This window comes from Penicillium waksmanii (assembly GCF_028829765.1).
Source record: "Penicillium waksmanii strain IBT 27052 chromosome Unknown utg000008l:1.0-5622682.0:1.0-5626561.0, whole genome shotgun sequence".
NCBI lineage: Eukaryota > Fungi > Ascomycota > Eurotiomycetes > Eurotiales > Aspergillaceae > Penicillium > Penicillium waksmanii.
Genome location: NW_026643254.1, coordinates 4994945 through 5021245, shown reverse-complemented (window position 1 = coordinate 5021245; position 26301 = coordinate 4994945). Strand labels below are relative to the sequence as shown.

The 26301-nt window shown below is 46.2% G+C and overlaps 10 protein-coding genes across 10 annotated transcripts; 3 read left to right on the top strand and 7 right to left on the bottom strand.

Moving 5' to 3' along the window:
- Positions 1-379: 379 nt before the first annotated feature.
- On the bottom strand, positions 380-1048 carry N7481_010220 (uncharacterized protein; the record flags this gene model as incomplete). The annotated part of the gene is made up of 1 exon (XM_057269439.1): positions 380-1048. The coding sequence occupies one exon, from the start codon at positions 1046-1048 to the stop codon at positions 380-382; it is 669 nt and encodes a 222-aa protein (XP_057120116.1).
- A 760-nt stretch (positions 1049-1808) lies between these two features.
- N7481_010219 (uncharacterized protein) lies at positions 1809-2807 on the bottom strand (the record flags this gene model as incomplete). The annotated part of the gene is made up of 1 exon (XM_057269438.1): positions 1809-2807. One exon carries the CDS (start codon positions 2805-2807, stop codon positions 1809-1811), a length of 999 nt encoding a protein of 332 aa, XP_057120115.1.
- Positions 2808-4180: 1373 nt separating this feature from the next.
- On the bottom strand, positions 4181-4802 carry N7481_010218 (uncharacterized protein; the record flags this gene model as incomplete). The annotated part of the gene is made up of 2 exons (XM_057269437.1): positions 4181-4601; positions 4654-4802. 2 exons carry the CDS (start codon positions 4800-4802, stop codon positions 4181-4183), a joined length of 570 nt encoding a protein of 189 aa, XP_057120114.1.
- A 792-nt stretch (positions 4803-5594) lies between these two features.
- N7481_010217 (uncharacterized protein) lies at positions 5595-6229 on the bottom strand (the record flags this gene model as incomplete). Its single annotated transcript, XM_057269436.1, has 2 exons — positions 5595-5784; positions 6021-6229. The coding sequence occupies 2 exons, from the start codon at positions 6227-6229 to the stop codon at positions 5595-5597; spliced, it is 399 nt and encodes a 132-aa protein (XP_057120113.1).
- A 2455-nt stretch (positions 6230-8684) lies between these two features.
- Positions 8685-9177, top strand: N7481_010216 (uncharacterized protein; the record flags this gene model as incomplete). Its single annotated transcript, XM_057269435.1, has 2 exons — positions 8685-8924; positions 8980-9177. 2 exons carry the CDS (start codon positions 8685-8687, stop codon positions 9175-9177), a joined length of 438 nt encoding a protein of 145 aa, XP_057120112.1.
- A 71-nt stretch (positions 9178-9248) lies between these two features.
- On the bottom strand, positions 9249-10007 carry N7481_010215 (uncharacterized protein; the record flags this gene model as incomplete). The annotated part of the gene is made up of 1 exon (XM_057269434.1): positions 9249-10007. One exon carries the CDS (start codon positions 10005-10007, stop codon positions 9249-9251), a length of 759 nt encoding a protein of 252 aa, XP_057120111.1.
- A 116-nt stretch (positions 10008-10123) lies between these two features.
- On the bottom strand, positions 10124-11107 carry N7481_010214 (uncharacterized protein; the record flags this gene model as incomplete). The annotated part of the gene is made up of 2 exons (XM_057269433.1): positions 10124-10835; positions 11088-11107. The coding sequence occupies 2 exons, from the start codon at positions 11105-11107 to the stop codon at positions 10124-10126; spliced, it is 732 nt and encodes a 243-aa protein (XP_057120110.1).
- Positions 11108-18305: 7198 nt separating this feature from the next.
- Positions 18306-18919, bottom strand: N7481_010213 (uncharacterized protein; the record flags this gene model as incomplete). The annotated part of the gene is made up of 3 exons (XM_057269432.1): positions 18306-18604; positions 18664-18777; positions 18838-18919. The coding sequence occupies 3 exons, from the start codon at positions 18917-18919 to the stop codon at positions 18306-18308; spliced, it is 495 nt and encodes a 164-aa protein (XP_057120109.1).
- Positions 18920-19489: 570 nt separating this feature from the next.
- On the top strand, positions 19490-20059 carry N7481_010212 (uncharacterized protein; the record flags this gene model as incomplete). The annotated part of the gene is made up of 1 exon (XM_057269431.1): positions 19490-20059. One exon carries the CDS (start codon positions 19490-19492, stop codon positions 20057-20059), a length of 570 nt encoding a protein of 189 aa, XP_057120108.1.
- A 52-nt stretch (positions 20060-20111) lies between these two features.
- On the top strand, positions 20112-21089 carry N7481_010211 (uncharacterized protein; the record flags this gene model as incomplete). Its single annotated transcript, XM_057269430.1, has 1 exon — positions 20112-21089. One exon carries the CDS (start codon positions 20112-20114, stop codon positions 21087-21089), a length of 978 nt encoding a protein of 325 aa, XP_057120107.1.
- Positions 21090-26301: the final 5212 nt, after the last annotated feature.

The following is a 26301-nucleotide window of genomic DNA, read 5'->3' as shown; positions in this document are numbered from 1 at the left end:
AGAATTATCGGCTTAAAGTTTGATCCGACAGCAGAAGGATTCCCGGTCTACCAAAGTGATATTCTCAGATTTCCAGAGTCTCTGGATCAAGCGACTGATGATCACAAAGATAATTTTTCTAATATCTAGAAGAGCGAAATGACAATACAAAATTCTTTAATTACGCCGCATTGCGGGGGCTGACTGGCGAACACCAGCTCCTGCAAGCATCAGCCCCTGCATCGCTAGTCACCGACGATCGCCATGCCTATATTTTGTGATTGTGGGGCTCAAGATATCGTAACTAATCGTCCGGAGCCAGTAACAAGTCATATTCCAAAGTTTTGGGTCAAATCCACTGTCGCATAGTTAGGACCAACCACTGACTCGTCTCTTGAGCCTACTCACCTTGTTTCCATTGCAAGACGAACTCCAGCAGGAAGCACTCATGAAATGAGTATGTACCCTTTCGACCCCTACCCAAAGGCAATTCTTTCTCCGGTACTGTTGCGTTGAGGGCTGTAAAATAATGAGGAAGAAACGATTGGCAATCTGGACCCTTGTACGCGAGGCCCGTGTGGACATCATCCTTCAGTTGGTCGCAATGGTAATAAAACGCTTTTGTAGTGCTGCAGAGAACCAAACAGAGAGGACAAACATAATCCTTTTTAGCATTCCTGACAAGTTTCCACGCAATTGCAAGGCTCTCCTCCAGGGTGTTGAATTTCAGCTTGCTTTTTTTTTCCAGGACAAAATCGATTTCAAAGAAGCTGTAGAATGGCCGGCGTCCAGGTCGTCGCCCAGCCTGACTGAATTCGATTGGGAAATCACCTTCCGAGATGGTTTCCCAGCCCATAGCGACCCTATAGCTGTCCAAAAATAGGATGAAATCACTTTGTCTTTTTGACAATCCGTTGTGGACGCCGTTCTGATCCTCCTTAGCGTCGAAATGCTTGTATAGCACATCCTGATCGCGAAACCCCAGATCACATGCAACACAGACGAGCCCCAGCCCTGAGTTCTTGGCTACGTCTTTTAGAACGCAATACTCTCTTAGGGTATCGTACATGTTGGAGTCGTAGCAATAAACGGCCAATACCGGAATGGAATAGGAATGGCGTTATTCTTCTTGGGCATTGATAGAAGCCTTTCTAGCTAATTATATCGTAACAAAATCTAAGAGAGCCAGGAGGTGTTTTTATATACAAGATCAAATCCGTATGAGATCTAGCTTCCTTGATTCGTACTGTGCAAGAATGATTCGGTTGATGCTGCACACCTGGCCGTTAATCACGTAAAACATTCCCCATAGCTATTTTTGTAATTTTGTATGGGGGTTTTTGACTACACAACTGGTCCTTTTAGAAGCCCGAGGCTGTCTCTGAGCTTTGTTTGTCTCAAAACGTTATCCACGATGGGACATTGACCTAGTGAGATAAAAGGCCAAGCAGATCTGATGCAACAGACACTCGAACAAGTATTTCAATGATTTGAAGCTGGGGAATTTGTCAGGGAAGCACTGAATGTACAATATTCAATATCTGAGCTGCGTGGATTCTACCAAAGCAACCTTGTGGCCACAAAAAATACCTAGATCTTCGGTGACTTTTGTGGAAAGTATAGACAGAAAGGTAGGGCCGACTGATTCAACGAGAGTCTAGCCACAGAAGAGATATCGGGGTGGGGAGTATGGGTATAGATGGAAAAGGTTCCATATGACAGATACGCGAAATCCTGGGATCCAATGCACTATCTATTCATTGGATTAATACAGCGCATCTTATGTTCCAGAATTGCATGTTATCTTCCGGCTGCTGACACAACTTCCATCACAATTCACTTGTCGGCTCGGTCATGGCCCCATCAAAGGACAGCCAATGTGCCACTTCTAAGCTGCCACAACGGATCGCAAATTGTCGAAGAAATGCTTGGCCATGTCCAGGATATGGAAGGGGGAAATTGTTTGCCAAAAGCCAGACCAAAGCGGAATCGGGGTCTGGATGACACAGAAGAAAGTCTTGTGGAGGTAGGCAATTCTTCGTAAAAAGCCAGTCGAAAAAAGATGTTGGGTCGACATGATACATAATTATTTCAAGCCAAAGAGAAGAATCTTTCTTCACGGCATCAGCAAGATCTATACCTCTCTGATACAAACGAGAGGCTAGGCCCATGCTTGCAAATCGGCAAATTTCGCGGATTTCCCTTTCCTGGAGAATCTCTCCTAGATCCAAAAGCATTTGGTCAATCTTTTCCCAACAGATACCGAAAACAACTGAGTTCGTCGCCGCGAGTTGAATAATTGACCTCCCATCCCACATTTCTGCTACCGACGCAGGAGCAAGAAGATCCATTGGACTCATTGTGGATATCATGTAATTAATCGTTTCAATCGCTCTCTTCTGAAAGGCGAGAAGGAACAGGCTGTGCCCAAAGCTGTTGTAGTAGCATGGCCGAATAATGCCTTGTCGGATCAAAAAGTGAAAGGAATCCGGAGACTCATAAACGCAACACGAAGCGACATCGGGATGTTCGTGCTCGCTTTGTAGGCAATCCTGACTCTCCACTGTCTGATCGAAGTCGGAAAAAAGTTTCCAATGGGCGAGAGCAGACCGACGAGTCCAGTCGCTTTGTAGAAAATTGTCCCACTCAAAGCGAAGATCGGGGTCGGCCTGCTCATAGTATCTCAAGATATGATGCAGTGCTTGCTTCGATTTTAATGTGTCAGACCAGAAGAGGCAGTCAATTTGTGACATAAACCACCCGTAGCTGCGAGCTCCATTGACAATTTGAAGCTTCTTCTCGTTGATGAATTGGTTGGTGACCTCCATGGAGTGATATCAAGTACAGAGGGAAGAGAATGATAGTAGATTGATAGATGACTTCCTGTCCCAGAGGGTATCATTTCATTTATGCTAATTACCGACCTCGCTCATAATTCCAGATTTAGACATTGAATTTCGTCTTGGCTGCAGCTTTGCCACCGGCAGCATGAGCGGAAAAACTTCTTGTTGGTATCACCAGCTAGGTCCTGTGTACACAGTTAAGTGAACAGTTTATGCTTCTAAAGCAAATGTTGATTGATTCGTGTATATGATAGATGTGTGTCCGGTCAAGGCCAAATACCCCTGAATCCATGCGGTGGGAGCCGCAGCTTAGCAAGATTACGTACAACATGTCTTTGCTTATTCTGACGGGAGGATATATCCCGACACTTCTTGTGTCGTCTGGCCAAGTAATCGAGTTCATATTCGAGATTAAATGTGAACTTGGGCGCCTTGCGCCACGTTTCAATAACGCACAGGGCTATTCACAGTCACGACCGTTTTCTCGATTTGAATTTCTCCACCGAACATCTTTGCTGTCTCTGATACTTTGATTTCGTGTATTGCATGCCCATTTCCTGTAAGAAGCTTTTGTTGGACTTTCTGATTTATAGTGGCACTCTTGAGATAGATGGCCTTGTCTGATCCATTGTTGATCTAGACGTTTTAGTCAAAGAAGACCATCCAAAGGGCATTTCATTACATACCAGATAAAGGCTCAGCTGCCCTAGAGCAAGCCTTGCTGAAATAAATATTGCTGAGATACTCATTGTTCTGTTTGTGGATAGGTTTGGATTGTGAATAGCAGTGGCAGGGAGCCGGTGGACGGAACTGTTTATATTTAAAGGAGTGCTCTATGAGATCTTCAGTCTTTGGTAAATTGGAAACCATACTTTAATCGGAAGCATACCTAGCCATAACTTGCTTTCTGACCTGGTGGGAAGAATAGAGGGGGTCTGGGCAACTCACTGTTTTAAATGAGGAAGGCCCCAGGTACAGAAAGGTGGTCCGAGGCTACTATCCTAAATATACATCCAATTCTGCGCTTACTGCAAATGAAATTACGCTTTCAAGCCCCAGAACCAATCTATGAGTTTACTATAACTCTCACCCTTGATGCAAGTATATGAAATAATCTGGATAGGCCTTGGAATTTCGCTGCCATAGACCCGTCAAACTAGTGTTACAAAATAACATTTATGGAAATTACCAACCCTCAATTGGTTACCTATTTTTTGGAATAAACGCGGGGATTGCATTTAGCGACATAGAATTAGTATGATTCCTAAGTAACAGCTCTTTCTCGGGGGAACAGAAGCGATGATCTAGTCCTGGAGACCGTGATTCATTGCTTCCAATTCCACTTTCTGTCGCTCAAGCTACTGAATAGGTCGGTCTTTTTCCGTGATAATTTTGCGAAGAGATTCTGCCTCCTTTTGTAGAGTATTGCCCCCAGAAAGACATGTGGCTGGATCGCGAACGTTGTACGGTCCGAGAGAAGCGTTCTTTTGGGTACTAGGCTCGGCAGATACGTTTCCCCTTAATTCGAGGTAGCTGTTGGGCTCCGATTTATGCATACGCCATATATAATCTCGCAAGTTCTCGGCTCTCGGGAAAGGCTTGAAAACATGGTGACGACATCTCTCATATGGATAAAATTCAGAATACCTGGGCCTTTGGCCGCTATTGTGGACTTCTCGTATATGCCGCTGATAGTCACCAGTCGAACCAAAGCCTTGGTCCTCCTCACAACCGGATTCAAGACATTTGTAAGGTCGCTCATGTCTGTCCATATGTTTACTGATTCAATTGTCAGTTTAGAAGGCTGGGACTCCTTAGGGTATCTTAATACATACTTCCATTGGTATGGAACGCGGAATATTGGCGGAATATCTTGGCATTTAGCGTGCTCACAGATAATGTCTCCGTTTCCATTTCGTGGAGGTTCTCGGTTTCGTCTAGCGGTGATGCTACGACGATGGCAATTTTCCTCTTGGGCATTGGATCGTTCATTTGGAGCTCCAGCAAAGGGAAAACTAATCTTAAGATGTGAGGATGATTTTTTTCGGTCAAATCACATCCGTAATATCTTTGCTGTACAGGGGTACACTGGTCTTATTACTCATAATTCTCGGGTCTGTGAAGATAGAACTCCAACGCATTGGCTTTTTTTAAACTCAAAGAGTGGCTTGGTTACGGTATATGACTGTAAAAGAAAGAAAAAAAGCTCTCTTGCGAGCTCAGCTAATATTCCTGATTTGAAACAATCTGATTTCATCTTTTCTGGCGTTTTCATCTCCCAATTCCCAGGAACCATTGGCCGAATCTAGCACTGTTCTCGGAACCAAGACCTTCCAGTTACAGGTCGATAATCACCATTTCGAACTGAAAATTGAAAATTGAAACAAATAGTTATGCAAACCAAGCATGATGCTAATTAACTGGCCCTAGCTAGTTTGCGTAGTGGATTCTCGTGGATGTGCTCGTAGAGGTCCAAGAGAATGACTTTGTAATTTGGTTGTACTTTTGCAAAACCGGAGTTTCGCTCACCTAAGTACTTAGTATATAGCAATGCCAACGGGGTATAGCTTTGTGTAACCTACTATACAGTAAGTGATTCAAGTGAGTCAGTGCTGTATGCGTAATCTGTTGGAAGTTAGCAGGGGAGATAATTAAGGCCTAGGTAGCAAGCAATTCATTCGCTATACTTAGAGGTCTAATTTTTCCAAAAAAAAAAAATTGCCAAAGCTGTTCCCCGCAATGGATCCCATTACCCACTAATGGGGCCGGAATCTATGTCACTGCTGCTTGCGAACAGTTCCAGGTATCGTATTGAAGAGTCAAGGCAACGTGGCTTAAGTAGCCGATTGGCTGAATTGCAACCTGCCCCTTGGGAGAATGTGCCGCAAAGTATCCTGGAGGTCCAAGTATCTTAATCCAGAGTGCATTAAGAGGCCGTGACGTAAAATCAGCGTGGAAATAACTAGTTACAAAAGAAATTGGTTGAAGAGTAGAAAAATCGATCGTTAACGTGCTTCTCACATTAGATAAAACTAGCACGAATGTTGTCAGTATCGGTGGAGATTCAGTATTGTCAGGATGTGTATTAGTTTCCTGTTTATAGACTAGCCGAGATTAGTCATGTTCACACCCATACAAGTTTGTATGGGTACGGGCATAACAATTCAGACAACTACCCATGGACCTGATTGGACGTACATTTCTGTTCCGACAAATGTTGCCCTTGCGGAGGCTAATCCCTTTTCGGAATTAGTCTTGCATTGACAAGAGTATCGCCGAGAGTGGAAAAGAGCTCCAATCCCCACCGAGACTATTCCCTTCTTGGCAATACCCATGCGCAGGCAAGCCTCTGAGCCAGAGTGGGATAGAGCTGGTATTCCGCCAATTCCAATTAGTATGTGTGTCATTATGAGTGATTTAGAAAGCAATAATATTATGGCGAGTGAAGAGTCTTTTCGGGGTAAAGCTTCGTATTAATATAGTATCCAAATGGCCTTAGGCTTCGTCATCACTCTGGCAATTGGCTCCGTGAGAGCAACCTGCAGCAAGCCCTGCAATGACGGACTTGATGCATCGAATAAGATAGCAAACTGCTCTTATCTTCTTGCAACGTATGAGGGATATCTGTGAGATATTTACTCCCATTTACGGTTGGTTACTCATTCCTCGTCATCGTGAGTTAACTAACATCCAAAAGTATTGGTGATTGAGGAGCACCCGGAAACTGGCGACTAAATGCTTGAGAGTTTGAAACTATCCTGGAAACCACTTTCATTTTTTGCTCAAAGTTACTCTGGGCAACAAATTGTCGGTTCTGAATTCCCGTGTTCGTGATATTTTCGCTAGGACCTCTCTCTGATGGAAGTTTTCGCGTTCTCGTGACATGCTTATTCGAAGCAAGCTATCGCTCAAAAGGAAGTAATTCTCGCATCTTGGAAGGCTACGCCCTCCCAAATGATGTTTTGAGTCCATCAACTCGGCAAGAGCTGTGACAGGTCCATGAAACAGCAAAAAGGAAAACCGGATCAATTGGTCACGCAATGGAGACGACAAACTTCCGTTATCATCAAAGACTATAATTATTCCTACTGCAATGATTTATCTCGAGGACCACGTGGTCCACAGCCAGATGGGTGACGAAAATACAACGACCGTGTATGTCGCGGAGCTTAGTGCCATCAAGATGGTACTGCAGTTGGTACCGAGCCCTGGGTTGCACAGGCAAAGAACGGCCTGATCATATTTGCAAATAATAAGACGGCAATGGAGCCACTCCACTGACAACGCATGCCTTCAGTTCAAGTCTACCTCGCAGGATGTTAGACTTAATCCACCAACTGGCGGATTGGAGGATCCGAGCTCACCTCTGGAGTATTCTAACTTACTAAGGAATCTAATGGGATCAAGACGCAAAAGATGCTGCCCAAGAACCTAACGAAGTACAAAACTTTCGCAATCGGTATATCCGCCTAGCAGCGGCGAAGAAGTGTCGGTTTCGCAACGTGGCAGAGACTGAGTAGCACAGAACGTGGGCATTGGAAACGACCGGTCGGCGGGCTAAGCGGTTGATCGATGTGCCAACAAAGAAGACACTGAAAATTTGGTCAGCAACACGTAAAGCAACAGCGTCGATCTTGATGCAATTGCGCACTGGGCGCATAGGTCTCAGGTGACTATCTGTCTCGTATCAACCGAGAAGAGTCCGCACGGTGAGACCGCAACTTAGACAATCAGACAATGCCTCATGTCTTGCTTGAATGCCCGTTGTTTCATTGAGGCGCGAGACTGGATGCGTAACGACCTGTCCACACAGGTGATCCCTCTCCGACGGGACGAAATGCTGATACGACCAGAAGCACGTACGGGACTGAGGCCGGATTCATGGTCAAACAGGCCTCATGAGCCAATTCCAAATGGTTGACCCTATTACCCTTGGAACGGATGAGGCGAAGGAGAAAGAATGACCCCTGAAGACAGTGTTACAGAAGGAGAAAAATGTTGCCCGTCAGGTGTGCAGTACCAGGTTCCTTCACTCACTCGATTCGAACGAGCGCGCAAGCGGCTGCCGACAGTCGAGAAGATTGCAGGATTGCGGAGAGATTGGGGTGAAGGAGTCCCCGCGAAGGCGGTGAAGACCAGAGGTTCATTTTGATTCAACTCAGGTCCTCCACGCGCCTATGCGTTTATTTTCTTTATCGTGTTTCCATTTGACATTCGATGCGACCAGACGGAGTCTCACAAATGAGCCTCCCTGGGTTATATGGGCTGGTGACCATTTCTATCTGCCGGTGGGCCCGACAGCACTTCCGCATAGCGGTATACATGTGGAGCGAGCTAATCATCATCAACTTATTAGCAAATCATGAGAGGGTAGTTAGTTATCAAAAAAGCTAAGTTTACATAAGCCGGCTATGACATTTAATATCGACAAAATACCTGGAAAGCATAAGTTTGTCACGATGCTTTACTCTCTAGTATTTATGCTAAGGGAAACGACATTTTCATGGCCGAGCAGCAAGCAGAACATTTGTATGTTGGCTCATCTGACTGGCCAGCCTCTTCCTGATATCCCTAGCGTACTCCCACAAAGGGATTAGCATGAGTTAAACTAACTCCATCTTGGGCAAGCGTAGACTTTGTGTTGGCGCAAATTGCGTTGCGAGTTCGGTCAATAATTCTGCCGATCCGCCTTGATTAGATCACGTGTCAGATATCAGCCCAACTTGCCATCTTTCTACCCCTCACTGCCCCTCAGGTAACATATCCTCAACTATCGTGTAAATTGACCAACGTGTGTGCATCCTATCTTCATGCTAGAGTATTGAACTCACTAAAATGATTATCAATAGATCTGCCTGAGCTATGGAGCCAGGCGAACAGCCCCCGGCAGCAGAGGATGTCTGCATCGAAATATGTGAACTACCACCTCTAGCAGAAGCGATCCGAGTCGAAATCAGAGAGATGATACCCGAAACTACTATTTCAAATCAACCGCAGGAAGCTCCACAATTCACGGAAGATACACATGGGAGAAAGAATTATACTGGGGATGTATTGGAAGCCAAAATTTCGCTCTTCACTTTCAAAATGGCAATCGGGACTGTAAGCCCTCTTTATCGAGTCATTCTTCACTGATCTAATCATTTCACCCGATCAGAAATGGAGGTGGGAACTGATATATTGGCGGAAATCGGGCAAACTTATCTACGACCGAGAATATGGGTATCTAATTCCATTATCAACGAATATCAACCTTACACCCGGAGGCGAAGTGCAGCAAGGAAATTATGCTCGGGTCATTGGTCAGCCTGTTCTCAGCCCCAGGGCTGCTGCCATTTTTCTTATACCGTTATGATAGACCATTTTGCTCAAGACAACACAACACGACTTTGTGAACTTCCCCGTAGGTATGGATAGGCCATGCTATTAAACAGCGGGAACACTAAATCTGCGAGTTGAATCATTAAACTCATACACGGACACTGGTCTATAAACGTCCAATCCATTCCACCCTTCACCTGGTAAGCCAGCTGTTGGAGCTAAGAGTTGCTCATTTACCACGCTGGCATTCGGCCCAACATGCATCTCCCACTCCTCAACAGCTGTATGTGATAGCCCAGCCATTGGAGCTAAGAATTGCTCATTCACCACGCTGGCGTTTGGTCCAACATGCATCTCCCATTCCTCAGTAGCTGTTTCTGACAGCCCAACCATTGGAGCTAGAATATGCTCATTCACCACACTGGCATTCGGTCCGACATGCATCTCCCACTCCCCATCAGCTGTCTGCGACAGCCCAGAGGTGGGAGGTATGCCGCCATTCGATTCCAAAGCGTCCCAGATCCTTTGCGAATGATTCCACAATGGTACATAATTGCCATGAGTTTGATGAAAAATCTCGTTGGACGATCCCCTCTGGATGGCATCATCGTAAGGTCCAATATTCCTGTCATGCAGGGAAATGGTGTTAGAACTCGATTGTCCATGTTCAGTAAAAACGGCCGTTTCGGCATTTTGTGGTAAATCTGATGTACCATCATTTTGATAAACTTGAAAGACTGGTGTTTCTGTCCCCCGGAGCGACGGGAAACACGCAATTGAGTTATTGATGGGTTCCCATAATGTATCCATCAGTAATACTGTGAAAGCCTTAAGTTTATCGCCATCAATAGTGGTACTGTTCATGTCAAATCTGAGGTTTTTGATCTGTTCTGGACGCTTGTTGCTACCTTTCAGGTTTATCCTTGAGATTCTTTTAACACAATTAATCACGTTCGTCATGGACTTTGATAGAAAACAACTCACCGCCTGTCAGTGATATCGTTCATATAGAACAGGTTGCTCAAGTAGGAGTAGCCGCAGGGCTGATTTTCTTCAAGTTCTTGACAAATCGAATCCAGTCTACTTCCTTCGTCGAGCCATTTTGCAATTTCTTCCTTCTTGGCCGGTTCAGTATGGCCAAAGTGATTATAAAAGTTGGCTAAACGGTCGACACGACCCGAACGGAGTCGTTCCACTCCCAATCTTTGCCTCAGACGATGAAGAGTCACTTTCAAAAATCTTTGACGGGCCAGATCAAGATCTTCACTTCTATTGCCAATGTGGCTGAGATAACCGCACGCATGTGCCACAGGATCTTCATCCAGACAGAGTTTAATATCTTTCGAGAAGAACGAAAGTGGATTGTCTATCCAATCTTTCACAATCTCAGGCGTAAGGACGTTCTTTGGAAGCTTCCGTTTCTTCCTGCGGAGAGAATTGGCTGTATCACTTGATACTGTCTCGGTCGCTGGGATATCGGTCTCTGAGGTATTGGACGCTGGGGTATTGGACGCTGGGGTATTGGACGCTGGGGTATTGGACGCTGGGGTATTGGACGCTGAGGTATTGGACGCTAAGGCATTAGGCGCTGGAGTATTAGTCGTTGCAATTTCGTTCACTGCGGTCCCGGTCGCTGAGGTATGGTTCGCTGCCGTCTCGTCTGCTGTCACTTCGTCTTCTGAAGATTCCGGGCTGGCAAAAAGTCCAGAGAGCTTCTTTATCGAGAGAAGAAACTAAAATATATTAGAATACGCAACAGGATCGAGCTCGCATTTCATGGAAACGGACGCTTGGATCAGAAGATTGGACCTCAGCAAGATTGGTTCTTGATTTCTTTGCTTTATCACATGCCCTTGAAAGCACATTTATGATTAAAACTATGTCTCTGACGTCGATTCTCAGAATATGGTGTCTCATTGCGATGGGATAGTGGAAATAGAGGACGATTTTGGAATGTCGAGCATGATTTGAGCCGGGGTAGGGGAGAGATACGTCCTTCGTAATGAAAAATGCCGAAGATAGCCCCGCTAGCAAGCCATTTATTATTGGCCAGTTCCGGTATTTGGAATGTGGCTATGGTTTCAGGTGTCACATGTGACTGAAACGTTGTTCTCATAGATCGAACTGCGCGGCGCTGGAAACAGGGTTAGCAGATTGTCGATCTGAGGAGTGGTATATTACCACTAGTATCAGACTGGTTCAGCTCCGTTCGAACAACTTATGTTCCGAATTGAAAACAGATTCCCACTAGTAGAGGTAACCCTCAACAGCGTTCTGAGGCAAGTTGGGTTATCAATTAATCAACCAAATCGGGTTTCTCAATACTGGTCAATACCGTTTTCCTTTTGCTAGTCTGTATCATAAGCGCCACCACGTAACTCCTGTACACTGCAGGGATTGAGCTGTTCAGTTCAACAGGGCCACAATTGGCTCATCGTCTAGGCACGGGCCGCCCGCCAACGGAAGAGAATGTCGTGTTCAATTGGCTACTCGCTATCCTGGCCCTCTCCGCCCCCTTGCCCCGAAAGAGAGCGGAAGCAATGTCCAACCAAGAATTAATTCCCATTAGTACAAGTGACTCTAGGCTTCTCAAGGCGCATAAAGACTGAAAAGGCATGACGCCATTTCAACCCCGCTTCTCGATCACCGTTTGCCGCACCTCCCCTTATGTCTTCTCTAACATCTATTCTTTCAGGTTCCCTGAAATTCTCAGCCGCAAAAGAAAGAGCCGAAATGAGTGATCAAAAGGAAAAAGATGACTCTGATTCTAAGAGGATAGAACAAAATCAGCTCATCAATATGTCTATGTCGTCTGGAGAAGAAGCTCGCAGAGCTCGAGGGAAAAAGGACATTGAAATGCCCTCTCAGCAAATCGCCAACAATCCAAACATTGGTCAAGTCATATCTTCCGGGTCGGAGGCACAAAAAAAGAGACAAACGAATAAGAAAGACTAAGCAAAAGGCGCTCACATAAACGACAAACATCGTGATAATTCAGAGACCAAGATGGCGATTGAATGGACATGCTCGTCATAGTGAAATTACACGAAAGCATATGTTTGATCATCTTCTCTGAATCGCCTCCTTGTTTGATCCTTATACTCCGCCTCTCGTCTCACTTTCAATTTGATGATTTCGTCGGTCCCCGGGGCCCAATAAGGACTGACTGTCCGGTCAAAGACTCGCTGGGTGCAATGATCCTCACAAAAGATGCGCTAGATATGCCCGTTGAATACACGAAGGAGACCCGTCGGGCTGTGCAGCGCTTGAAAATACCAGAAGCTTCCTTTCTCCCACCATTTTCTCATGATTTCGGCTTGGGCGGGCACAGAATTCCGGAGTTTTTGTTCCTGTGCTGCAAACGCATCTATGAACTCAGTCATTATTTTTGAAAAATCTTGGAGATGCTCCCCATCCTCAATGTCATCGATAGGTCGACCAGTCAACCAGTAGGGTGGTGTTTGTAGTTCAATCGGTAAAACGCAGGCCCATTCAAAGTCAATCAATGATGCGATGTGCCAGGCCGAACTCTTGAAATTTTGTTTTCCAACGCCGAATCAACCGACTCAACGCCCTGCGAAAATGCGGCCGCCCGGTACGAATGTCGGGTGAAAATCTCTGGGTCCGGCAAGATGTACGCAAGTGGTCGCTGCCGAAAAATGTACCCTAAATGGCATAATAAACGCACCTTGCCCGTAGAAAAGAAAAGCAGGACTTTCCTCCTCAAACACCGAGGCCACTCGGGTGTTCTTCACAGGATAAGCTCTGCTTTACCAAGTGTTCTTCGCTGGTTGGGCTCCGCATCACCAAGCGTGCCTCGCAGGGGGGGGCGCTGCGTCATGAAGTGAACTCCGCAGTTGGGATCTGTGATGGAAAAAAAAAATACATCTACCCGCAGGAGAGTGCTGCGTTACTAAGTTACCCCTCGCAGCAATGGGCCCTGTGGTTGTATAATGTTGAGCTTCCATGCAGCCTTGAGCCCTGCGTTATCAAGTTTTGCTCGTTGAGGCGACCCGTGGCGCCTCGGTTCTTGTCCTGGTCCTCTGGCCACATGAAGGCACCTCTTCGTGGTGTCAGAGACTAGTATTCGGGCCCATCAGATCTCGAAGAAGCCAAGACCTGCTCCAAAGAATCCATAGAAATCAAGAATCCTCCAAGGGGACTTTGTGTGTTATGCCACTCAGCTTGTTTGTAGAGTTCACTATTCATGTTCCTTGTCCACGTAGGGTATTTTGTAGCCTTAAATCACGCCCTGAGTTTCGATAATGGGCATTTTCTTTCATATAGTGTAAATTAGAGCATCGGGTCATAGAGCCGGTTGAGATCTAGGTGTATGATAACGTGGTGGCCAATATGGGCGACGGCTGCAATCCAAAGTAGTCTCCATTGGTGTGAATGCTAGTGTCTTGCCTAGGAGTGGCGGTAGAATTTGTCCGGAGAGGCGAGTATTTTGGACATCGAGGACGGTGCGTGTTGAGGGTAACAGTTGGGGATGAGGGATAGGGTGATTGAGGGTGTGTTGATGGTGAGGGCTGGAGGTGAGTTAAGGTTGGAGGTGAGTGAGGATTGGTGATAACGGGGCCGGACCAGTGAGTTCACATCTTGATGTGCAGCGCGGCGCGATTGCCGAGCGGTGAGTTGGCCGCCACCAGTGACCACCCATCGCCGCATAGCGCTGATCTTCGTTCCCTCACTAAAAATTCAAAAGCTGATATACAGTGCGAAATGATGCAGTGCATCAGTATCAATCTGGTGGCACAACAATTGCAGTGTATTCAATGCACAGTATATGTGGTCTTTTCTGAAAACACTCGAGTATGAGCTAGGGCTTGCGTGATGGTACAATCAACTTGATTTGCTAATTCTGTTGTAGTTCAGAGGTATCAATTGTCTTATTGTTCAAAGGGAAACATTAGGCTATATATACAACGAGAAGAGCAAGTTGATTGGAAATCAACTTGATTCTTCGTATAGATACATCGGGATTAATTCCGATGGTTTCGGCTTGGTTCCTGATCTACACCAGCCTCATATCACAACAAATTCAAACACTTTTTGGGTATCCGGTAAATTGTATCCCTATGTATCTGTAATCCACTCGCTTTTCTGTGCGAAATTCTCTCGGTTCCAACTTTGTCGCGTGCTCTTTGGCGACATTCAATATCTAAGGTAAGCTCGTCATTTATCGAATTGATTTCCAAGATATATATATCTCGGGACCCGCTCTACTCGATCCATGATGGGTGGCAAAACATGAAACGAACCATCAGAGTATCAATAATGAAAAGCCCAATTTTCTGTTGGTATAACCAAATAGTAAAACTCACCTGGAGGTTAACACGCCGACCTGGCTGGGCGCTGGCGCGGTACGACGTTTGGCATGATATTCCAAAAGATGACGTTGATAGTCAAGCGATTTTCACGCCGGAAACACCTCTGCCTCTTTGGCCCAATGGAACTTGCCACACGTGCTTTTTGATAACGGCTCGAGTTCGATTCTCGCAGGGTACATTCAGATGAACTTTCATCAGAACAATCTCACCCATGTAGTTCGCCCTCGAAAGCACAACTCGCTTGATTTTTCCGAGCCATTTCCCGTTTCTCTATGGTTGATTTTTACTCCTCGAGCCTCTTCGTGGTTATAATGAACCACTTTGCCGGAGTCGTTTAGGGATGTCGACTCAGCTTAGCAACCGGCGTTAATCGGACGCGTGCTAAAGGCGACCAGGCAGTGCACTGACGCGTCGCAGCGCGTCGCGTAGGGCACATGTGAAAAGCCCATGCCCATGCCCACAGTGAAAGAACATCAGCGGCTACATTCGAACTCAACAAGCACATCTTCTACACTAGTAATCCAAGCCGATCTGACATCTTTCCGATACACAATGGGCAATTGTAACGGTCATGCTAATTGACTGGCCGTTATTTGCGATGCTGCTTCTGCCCGCGAGTCCCTGCCCCTCGGTCGTGAATGAGAAGGCATTCTGCGGCAGTATTGAGCGTGGCATCGGGAAATATAACAAACTTCATCACAGCGACCTGATAAAATGCCTAGTTGGATTCCAAACCATCATAGTGAGGAGAACATACCTGCCGGCTTCTTTATCTTTTTGGCCACGTTGGCAGCCTTTAATCGCCGTCTGCATTGGGACACGACCAAAGCAATTTGCTATTGGATACACTCGATCTAGCACCAATTTTCAGCAGCTAGCGTAAGACGGGTGTTCGCAACTTACCGTGCTCGTGGCTTGAATGAGACCCCTAATACCAGCCACATACAGTATCCCAATCGGACTCTTGGGACCGGCCGCACCAGTGCTGTGTTTCACTGCCCCTCCATGTCGGCATGATCTCTGGCAACTGAAGATGGTATAGACTTGCCGTCGATGTAGTCTGGCATCAGCAAGGCAAACCAGAGATGTAGCGGGCTCAGCTCGATTACACGTGCACGAGGGCCGGGATCACTCCGTGCCGCAGGGAATGGATGTGGGCAATATCTGCCAGTGCATAGCTATTTCGTATTTGCCATTCGTGCGCCAGGTAATTCTTCAACCGTGTCAGGACAAAGTACCACTGCAGGAGAGATCATAGTATTTGGCCTAGGCTAAGTAGGAACTGACCTGAAACGACTGCTCTCGCCGTGAGAGCTGGGGTAGATCCAGTGCTGCAGCCTGGCTTGTCGCTTGCTCAGCTACAACCAGGCTTGACAGCGCTGGCCCTCAACACGTGGTTGGTAATTTGATGCCTCATTGGCTAATTCTGCTCTTAGAAACACCGTGATCTCTCGCGGTGGTCGTTAGTGCTAGACTTCTCTTTGTTGTCGCCGGATGCTGCGATGGCTCGCCCAGTCTAGCGTGGAACCGGATCATGCCGTCGTCGAGGCTTCGAATCAGACATGGGACAAGAGGTGCAGAGCCGTCGGAACCCGGGAACTTCCTAAAACTGTGACAGTTAACCTTTGGTCGAACAGGATGAAGCTGGGAGAGATGAAAACATGTTGAAACTATACCAAATGGCTAATCGAAGGGCACTGGGTACTCCTAGATTTGTTCCGCCAACGTGAGCCAAATGGACGTTTCATGCAGGTGTCTTGAAATAGCGAAATAAAAATGCACTGGGATTCATTGGTTCAACGTGACGTGCATCCTTGGTTCTGAGGGCGATGGGGAAGTCCGGCTCGGTCGTGGCGAACGCCATCTTGGCATTTGTCCTTCGACTAGAATCAAGCATCACTGATCTTTTCTGATTGGCAGAGAGCACGACAAGATAAAACCTCAAGTAAATGATATCTGTACCGAGATCTAAAATGCAGTCACGGCCATGGAATAGGCAGAGGCAACGCACCAGGGTGACTGAGAGGAGATCGAGCGGATTGTGGTCGAACGTTTGCCTTCTTGTACAGGGGCTCGTCAGTACAGGATGAATACTCTCTAACTTGCCGCTGATCAAATCTTCCGTTGTTAGTTATTGCTGTTCGCTACATTCTGGCAAGGCCGAAGCCGCTCCGTAAGAGATAATTTCGATCTACCACTTATATTAGTAGTAAGCTTATGAAGGCAACTTACACGCTCACCGTGCTCGCAGCCACGATACCTTTTGAGGCCATCCGAGGTGCTTCGAATGGTTTGCTACAGGAGTAGCGGAGGTGGGACTGATCTTTAGCATACTCCATCTCGGCATGATTTCAAATGACAGGGCAGCTACACTCACTTGCTTTTTGAAGACTTCAGCATCGAAAAACTACAGGCTAGTGCGATGCAAAATGTCACTTTGATTATAAGTGCATGACTTCGAGGTCAGTCCGTACCAAAGAGTAGCCGGCAGAAATGAAAAGCGCCCAATATAATTTGAGTCAGAATTGGAAAGGAGTGCTTGAGAACGGCTGTTCTGCTGGCGAGGCATCGGGTATTTATAGCATTGAAGCCAATCATTCTGTTTGCGTCGACGCAATGATCATTGTGAATTGTGAGGGCACAAACACAGACGACCCTTTAATTGCAGCTCGTTCAACATTTCATCATTAATTTAATGCTGCACTCGGAGGCATTGTATCTTTCCTGATGATCCAGCTTATGAATTGTTTTTCTCACTGTTGGTATCGTTTAACCAGTTTTGAGATTGCCGCAGAAAAGCACCTATGTCGCGTATCAACATTCACCACCATGTGTCCGTACATTTTTACGGCGGTGGGGGCGGCCACAGGTTATACCATTTAATTTCGCTCACCGATGATGAGCCGTTACTCTACTCAAAGAATACTCCTTCAAAATAAGGCAAACATCAAGCCACGTTGTACCTCTAGTCACCTACCAATCCAACCGCAAGATTCTTCATCTTCATTCGGTGTTGGTGTCTACCTCATATATCAGAGAAGATTCATCACATCTACATAATAAAAGCTATGATGCAGCGTGGGACTGATTCGTACAGCCCCGACTCGACTGCGTTTCCGTAGAATAACTCTCTGCCATCAGCGTCGTCTTTGCGTAGTGCAATAACCACATCGATCTCCTGGGAACTCAGTGGACACGGGAAGGTGGGTACTACTACAAGGAAATATGAGCCAATCAGTGCCATGAATGGCGCGCCTGCGCACAAAGTCATCAGTAGAGTGAAAAGTAGTTGGTTAATACGTGGCCGTGGCTCCCAGGAGCCTGTGGGTCGTCATGTCGATGCTATCATAGGATGCTATGAAGGAATAATGAGCCAATCGGTGCCGTTAACGACTCACATACGCAACATACCCTCAGTAGAAATGATTTGTCCGAATTTGGCTGTGAGCTCCTAGGAGCCTGTGGGTCTTAATACACCCTGTTATCATTTGATCGTGCTGATACAATGATGTCCATCGCAGTTACATGACCCACTTAGTATTCGAGCTCGTTAGATCCCAAGGGATTCGGTCATGTGGCTGACTGTATTCATCAAAGTATATGCAGCCCTCCTCCCCAGAATAATGAAGGGCTCGACTGGGAAAGGAGGAGCGGAGCGACTTTTGCAGCAGAGAAAACAGCCATGGTACAACTCGCTCCCAAGAATTACAAATTGGACTGCTTACTGTAACTATACTTGATGATATTCATATCTAGCTGTCAGATTCGTTCTTGCATTCACGGAAGCCGGATCATGTATGTCACTACGTATATCGCTGATCAGAACAACCTATGGGTCTATAACTCCATCGACTGGGGTTGTTTCCTCTGGATCTTCCACATTACTCAGGAGCCAGTTTTCGAGGGTGGTAATGTAGCTGCGCGCGAGGATCACGGAATCGATATCGGGGGGAAATGGGCTCAAAGAGGCTTCATGTCTACTTCGATCCAGTATCCAACCATCTGCCAGAAGCTGCTCCTTGATATAATGTCCCAGATCGGAAATTGTGCTCTCTGAATCAAGGACACACTGTTGTTCCTCCCACCATGGGTACACGGAATTGGTGGAGATATACCCCTGAGAGGATTCTGGGGCGGTTTGAATCGGTAAGTATCTATACGTTCCCTACTTTCCCCTGTGAACTCACTTTGCTCTTTGATATACCCTATCGCGAAAAGGTACATAAAGTAATAAGGCAACAACCTTCCCATGACCATTCGAGTCGTAACTAGCGACCGGCGCAACATCATCTGGCTTAGCTCTACGATGGTTAACCTAGCTGCTCTCTGCATCAAATATTGCAAGCAAGAGATCAACTTACCTGCCACCGCATGTTCATTGGGACTCTGCGCTATATCTTCGGCGGGTTCAGGGCTCGGCGCATCATGGAAGTGATGAGACATAATGGACAAACAAGAAATTGATAAAAGCCGTAATTAGATTGAGGAAGTTTTTGACAAATGCTTTGGCAAATGCTTGAAGACCTTTGGGTTGAGATACAGGACAGAAAGAGGTACGGAGACGCTATTTATAAATTGCCCATCCGTGTAAAATTCCTTACTGCGGCGGTCGTGAGCGTCGACCCTCGCCCAGACAGACGAGGTGAGAATAAAGAAACGCACATATCCGCTTAAAGAAAGATTCCTCTTTCTATTGGTTGTTAAGATAGTGGGAGTCTACTCCATTCCAAGGCTCGTCTGAACAGACAAAGAACGCCCGGGAGAAACCCCAAGCCCGATGGATCCGCTCCGCAGATTCAAACAAAGAGGCAGAAACATCATGACCCACATCAAGTGGGGCATAATTTGTCATACATTGGGATAAACATTTCACCGGTGCCGGATCATCTTTGTGCAGAGTTGGTGATCATATCATCCCCCTTTCCGGCACTTGAAGACCCAAGTGCTTTGTATCCTCGATGTGTTTATTGTGCCGACCACGGCAATTGTGACAGATTATTCCCTCCTTTCAACATGGCAGGTCTCCCTTTACTGAGGGGGAACATCATTTCCTTGGAGGATGCCCTGACCGACGACGACAACATCTTGCATCGCTTAGACTATCCGCAGAAGCTGAAAGCCTTCTGTTCAGATCTCCTTACCCATAAACGTGACATTGAGTCCTTGGTCTCGTTCCATCTTGGTGTGAAAAATTGCCAGGTTGCCGACGAGGCCGATTGGTTATTTGGAAGTTACAATGTTTGCATTCCGATCCATATAGGTCCGCAATCAAAGGAACGTGTTCTTTTTCGTGTCCCGCTGCCTTTCAAAATTGGCGAGGAGACTTTCCCTGGGAATACTAACGAAAAACTGCGCTGTGAAGTCGCCACATATATTTGGATCCATGAGAATTGCCCAGATGTTCCAATACCTTCCCTCTATGGGTTCGCCTTTCCTAATGGACAGGCTGTAAGTAGGCCTGTTCTACTCTCTCATTTAGAAGAGCTACGGCTAACTTTGCTCCTAGTTTGCTCTGGAGAAATGCATGGGTTGGTTTACACGATGGCATTGGCGCTTGAAACGAACCATCCGGTCATGGTTTAGATACCCAAATACTTGTCCATTTGTCGGTATTAGGAATGAAAGTGCCATCAAAATGGGATACATGATCATCAGCTTTGTTAAAAATGGGCGTATGCTCTCTGATACGTGGGGAGAATATCTCTTAACGGACAAGACTCGAAGACATACTCTTTTCAGTGATATCGCGAAGATCATGATTGAACTGAGTCGAATACAATTTCCACGTATTGGATCGTTAAGTTTGGATGACGATGGCCTGATCAAATTAACGAATCGTCCCCTTACATTGCGACTCCAGACTTTAGAGAATGAAGGGATTCCCACGATACCTAGGAGCTCTACGTTCCAATGTGTGGAACCCTATATTCTAGACCTTTTACATTGTCACGACAATCGCATACACTATCAGCCCAATGCTATCCATGACCTGAATGATGGGCAGGAGCAGCTAGCCGCTTTGACTATGATGAAGGGTCTTTTGCCGCATTTTATTTCCAGCCAATATCGTGACGGCCCATTTATTCTTTCACTCACTGATCTCCATCCAAGCAACATTTTTGTCGATAACGATTGGCACATCACATCCTTGATTGACTTGGAATGGGCCTGCATTTTCCCAATCGAACTACAAACACCACCCTACTGGTTGACTGGTCGACCTATCGATGATATTGAGAATGGCGAGCATCTTCAAAAGTTTCAAGAAGTTATGGTTGAATTTATAGATGCGTTTGACGAACAAGAACAAAGACTTCGCAGGTCCGCCCCCACCCAGGCCGAGATCATGAGGGAATGCTGGGACAGAGGAAGCTTCTGGTATTTCCAAGCGCTCCACAGCCCGAAAGGTCTTCTTCGTGTGTTCAACGAGCATATCCAGCGCATATTTTGTGAAGAACATTGCACTCAGCGGATCTTTGATCGGACAGTTAGCCCATACTGGACCACAAAGGCGGAAGACTTCATTCAAGCGAAACTATGGCAAGAGACGGAGTATAAGGATCAAGTGAGGAAGCGATTCAGTGCAGCTGACCGAACATGTACATTCGAGTAAATGTTTCGTGTCAATCATGTCAAATCAATAAACCTCTCTCCGTGATTTCTTGATGTTTATTCCTTGTGCAAGCACTCGCCGTTTAGTCTTTTTTGTTTGTCTGTCTCTTCTTTTGTGCTTCCGACCCTGAAGATATGTAAGACTTGGCCGATGTTTGGATTATTGGCGATTTGCTAAGAGGGTAGTTCAATGTCCTTTTTCCCCGAGCTCTGCGAGCTTCTTCGCCAGAAGACATGGACATATTGATGAGCTGGTTTTGCTCTATTCTCTTCGAATCGGATAAATCTTTTCCTTCTTGGTCACTCATCTTGACCATTCACTTTTCGAGAGAGAAAAGTAGAAAAATGGCAAAATAGAAAGTTGAGAGCTAAAGGGTGCCGCGAACAGTTTATGGAGCGGGGTTGGCGACCTGTGCGTCATAATCCAAATTCAGTGGGAATTATGCATGAGTGCCCTTTAGAAAGCTCGAACTAGCCATGATGAGTTAGGGAAAGGGTGGCGGCCAATCATGAGAGGGCCACCCTTTTCCCACACGAATTGCTGCAATGCCTGACGGCCCGTGCCTCGACGATGTGTGCACAGATTGGGGCCCCATTCACATCATACCAGGCATGTGATTTGCAAGACTTAAATTCTCGGTGTGCTTACAATGCAGACCTGCCTCCTGCTAACCTTGTACTTGAGGATAGCTTAGATCTTATATCAAACGTGGGTGATCCCTTGTGGTATTTACCGTCGGTGAGGGTATTTAAAGAATTGTGTGCGAGTAATGAGATCATGTATCGTGATAGCTGATTGAGAGTTGATGGTGAGTTTTGGTTCACAGAATGCAGTCGTTGTGTGTCTACAAGTAGGTCACTATCAAGAGAAGAGAGCTTTGACTCTAGCTAAAATCACAGTTCAACATTCACACTCAGGGCACACAAAATTTGCCCCGTCCACTGCCAGAGTCGAGCATACCCTCAGTGAGTCTGACCATAACTTCGTCGAAGAAAAAATGTCAGATTGCGATCGAATAGACATTTGACCATAGAATTCATCCAGTTTGGCAGTCAATTGAGCCCATAGTAAGAATTTATTAGAAGCAACTTCTGACGGCTCCCTGTGGACTTTCTCTTTGTCCCATGCAACACAATTGCCTTCCACGATTCCCTTTGAAGAAGGGAAGCAAGAGATCATACATGCTGCACCTATGTGCATCGGTTCTTGGCTGCCAAATTTAGTTTGGGTGGCCATTGGTCGATAGCTTTGCTTGGAAGCTTCCGGTCTCCGGGCCAGGAGCAGCTGAGATTGAGACGAATGATAAATCTCACCAACCCCGTAGACAGAGCCATGTGCAAGGCAGCAGCTTCTTGTCGGTCCATGAAAACCGGGTCTCGGTCTAAGTTTGCGTTATGATGGACCCAGTTCATTAGGTAAGATAGGAGGATAGTGCTAGTTCCGAACCAGCGAAGAATTGCTGCCTCCAATAGAACCATTGGACCATATTTCAAGTTACTGGAAACTTGCGACTCGGGTATGGACCTAAAGCATTCCACCTTTTTCTATACAATGCTGTCATAGGTTGTCCATCGAAAGTAACCCATTTACTACAATGCGGGCATTTTGAGCATCCACCAACTGTTCAGGCCACGCATCATACAGTAAGAGAAGAAATTACACTCTGGCATAAAGCTGAATGTGCAAGCTGTGGGTAGCAAAAATACATCTTCGTTCTTGGCATTGCCATTTCAGAAATGAATCCTATAAATTTACGTCATATTCCTCGGAGCATTAATGGTTCTGACGAATGCTAAAGTGATCTTTTCAACCGATAGCCTCAGTAGCGGAGTTGGATAAGTTCCATTATTTGCTCCTAGGATATCTGGTGCTACATCGGATAGAGATTGACGAGCTGGATCAAAAAACGAATCGTAGGCAACCAATGTCTTGTGGTTTGTGAGCTTGCATGATGATGTATTTGCAAATGCCTTCAGAATCTAAAGATTATTCATACATTGGTTTCCGGATGATTGTCATATTGTCCCAACTCTTTTTTACCTACTCATTCTGAGCTTTACTCGAAACCCTGAAATTGTGCAGCTTAAGCTTCTGGGTAATTTCCATCCCGATTTACGCGCTTCTTTTCATTATATTGTCCCAATATACCGATGCATCCCGTATCATTGTACGCCTTGGTGTCAATTTTCTCATCACCACGATTTGGCTACTTGTCGATGCGTTCAATTCCGCCACTGCTCGTTTTGAAGATAATCTGTGTGACCAAGCAATATTGGCCTCATTGAATCTGACAACTCCATCCTGTACGGCACATTCCGAAAGCTCATGAGTGACTTGCGCAAGGCAATGATCATTATCGCACTTTCCTCGGCTCTGTTTTCCGTGTTTGGTGCTACACTTTTCGCCCACACAAGGTGGATATGAGAAGGGAGAAGTGCCCTTGATAACTTCTTTTTCATCCAGTCATTCTTCGGAATAGCTGTGTTATCTTTGGGTGGGTATTTTATGGACCAGATGCATGGATTTCTTGACTTCTTTGCAACATTCGATGACCGAAGCGTCTTCCCTCTTTGCAGCATTGTATACCATGGAGCTATTGGACATATTGTTCTTGGTAGCATTGTTATTTTGGCCAGCCTCATCAGCTTCGGATTTCTTTTTCGTGTCAGTTAGCAAGGAATGTTGCGGAGCCAACGCAGGCAGTACGCAGACAAGAGGCATGCAATAAACAGGTGATCAGAAGCCAATTTACTTCTCTGCCCATTTAATGAAAGAAGGAATGAAAAATAAAAAGTATTTGATAAATGGAAAGCCAGAATCAGCCAAATAGGAGACAGGCAATGGAATTTTGTTTCATTGGCGCACCATATGTGGAGTCCTAGTGAAAAGGGTTCTAAATAATAGAGCACATCAAATAATTTGCCTGTGGCGGTCTTTCTCGAGACTATTTGGCTTCGTCTTTAGTATTAGGTTTCAAACAGTTCATTTGAAAGGTGAGTACCTTGGCACTAGCACTAGTATCTGAAACATACTACTTGCCTGAACAGGCTCATTGCATTTCCGATTCTGTATCTCCAGTTCAGATTCCAGATTTATCTGAAATTTCCGCGGAGGTTGTTGACAGAAAACCCTGGATCGAGACAGGGAAATGTAGGCAGAGCGGAGTGCGGCGACATCATGAAGTGCTGAGTGTAAGGAAGAGGTTCCAAGCGGGGCCACATCGACAGTCGGAAACGGACAGTCTGCGCTGCAGAGCGTACTTGGGAGACGATGTCGAGAATCTGCTTGCGCACCCGAGAAAGATTCCCCGTCGCTGTCTCGAATCGTGGCGGGAAAAAAAGGTGCTCACCCATCAACTCATCACTGAGAGAGTCAAATCTTGAAAGACGAAATTCCACCCAGTAGACTTTCTCCGGTAGCAAGAAGGCGGAAAAGTATACAAAAATATCCTCCGCCTTGGTAGACGGAGACAGAGGATCCGGACCTGTCCACGGAAAGCTTTGTTGGGTTTCATGATTCGGATAAAAAACACAGTCGACCAAAGATAGCCCGTAAATTTCAGAGCTGGAGACCCCTGATAAGTTGAATGAAGTTCGCTTCAATCCGCGGCGGTCGGTAGCAAGGCAGGGGGGTACAGCGGGTACGTTAGAGGACTCCTGCCAGGCTGCGTGGATGTCATCATCGGAAACAAAGTCTGCTTGGTGGTAAGTATGCGTTTTGGGAGATGTGAAAAGGACTTAACCAACCAATTTGGGCCAGGTAGTTCATTTCCTCGGAAGTCGATAGTTCAAGGAGTGGGAGAGAACAGAACTGGATCATTGGTATTAGATCGACGAACTTGCGGGTTGGAAAGGGAGCGAGCAATAGGCCAATTTAACCTTCTTATCAGAGCCAGACATCGTATTAATCAAAGGTCCATTGATACTTCTATTTGAGCAAGGTATGGATAGTCACAAGCTCAACGAGAATTAACTCTCGGCTGCATCGACGTCTCAACGGTCATCCCCGTTCATCGTAAGAGAAGACCATCCAGCGTCCTCGCTTTCATACATATTCACCAATGTTTGTTGATCACTCAGAGATAATTTTTCTAGTCAAAATTCCGGTAAAACGTCCGTAATATCGACACGATTCCATTCTGAACAGCGTGGGCTGCGCGCCCACGGTCCCAGAGTACCAGGGCCTGCTCATTACAACGCTGCTGTAGAAGACCATTTTCGGCTTTTAGTTCGTCATTGGACAGCGAAAATTGGCGTCGTTCGTTCTCGAGTCGGATTTTCTCAGCAGATTTGACAACATAACATTGCCAGAGACATAGGAATAGGTCGAGTAGGTCGAGAGCTGGCCTCGAGATGGAAGAGCGCATCCGGAATATCTGCTTGGCCTCAGTTGGCAAAAGGCTGGCAGCGCCAGTGGTGTTCTATTACATGTCAACTAGGCTCCCATTTTGCTACTGGGAAGATCCTGACCTTGAACTCGATACTTTCACGCCCCGAAGATTCTCGGAATATGCTATGCAGGTCGACGGTATGTAGTGTCATCCACACAGTGTTTAGAGAGCTGCCGCTGTCTTTTAATTGGTCGCTCGGTCGATGAAGAGCGATCTGGTGCGTCCATTTTCTTCATGTACGAAGTGAGCTGCATGGGCTGAGTGAAGAGAATCCTCAGAGGTTTCTTATATGCTATCATGGAAGGAGACACGCGAAGCCCAGCCTGTTCTCCACGCCCGCAATTATCAGCTTCTTACCCGTAATGGAGCTCTATAACGACGCATGTTTCAATCTAAGCCCGTTTGCCATATCGCATAAATGAGGATCAACGACAGCGTCGCTCATGAATTGATGCGGAGAAAAAAGGTCCGTGACAGCATTTCTCCCCGATTACTGTCGAGCTATCAACGCCGCGCCATATGAAGGTTGGCATTATTCTCAATCCATCAAGATCCTGGCCTTCCACCATCCCATTCCACAGGTCATCATTGATCTACACCTCTACCGGCCTTTCAATGCAGTTTGTATCGCCCTGCTGTACAAGTCTTTTGCTGATTTTTGAGAAATCCACCGATTCTCCCGATTCTCCATTTTAATGATGAGGCTGTACTTGCACCGCGACGGCCGCAGAGATCATTGACCCGCTTCTGGATTGCCTCCCGAATTGGACCCTCCTCGGCAAAATGAAGCGATGCCCCCAAACTGTTACGGTCCATTCTCCG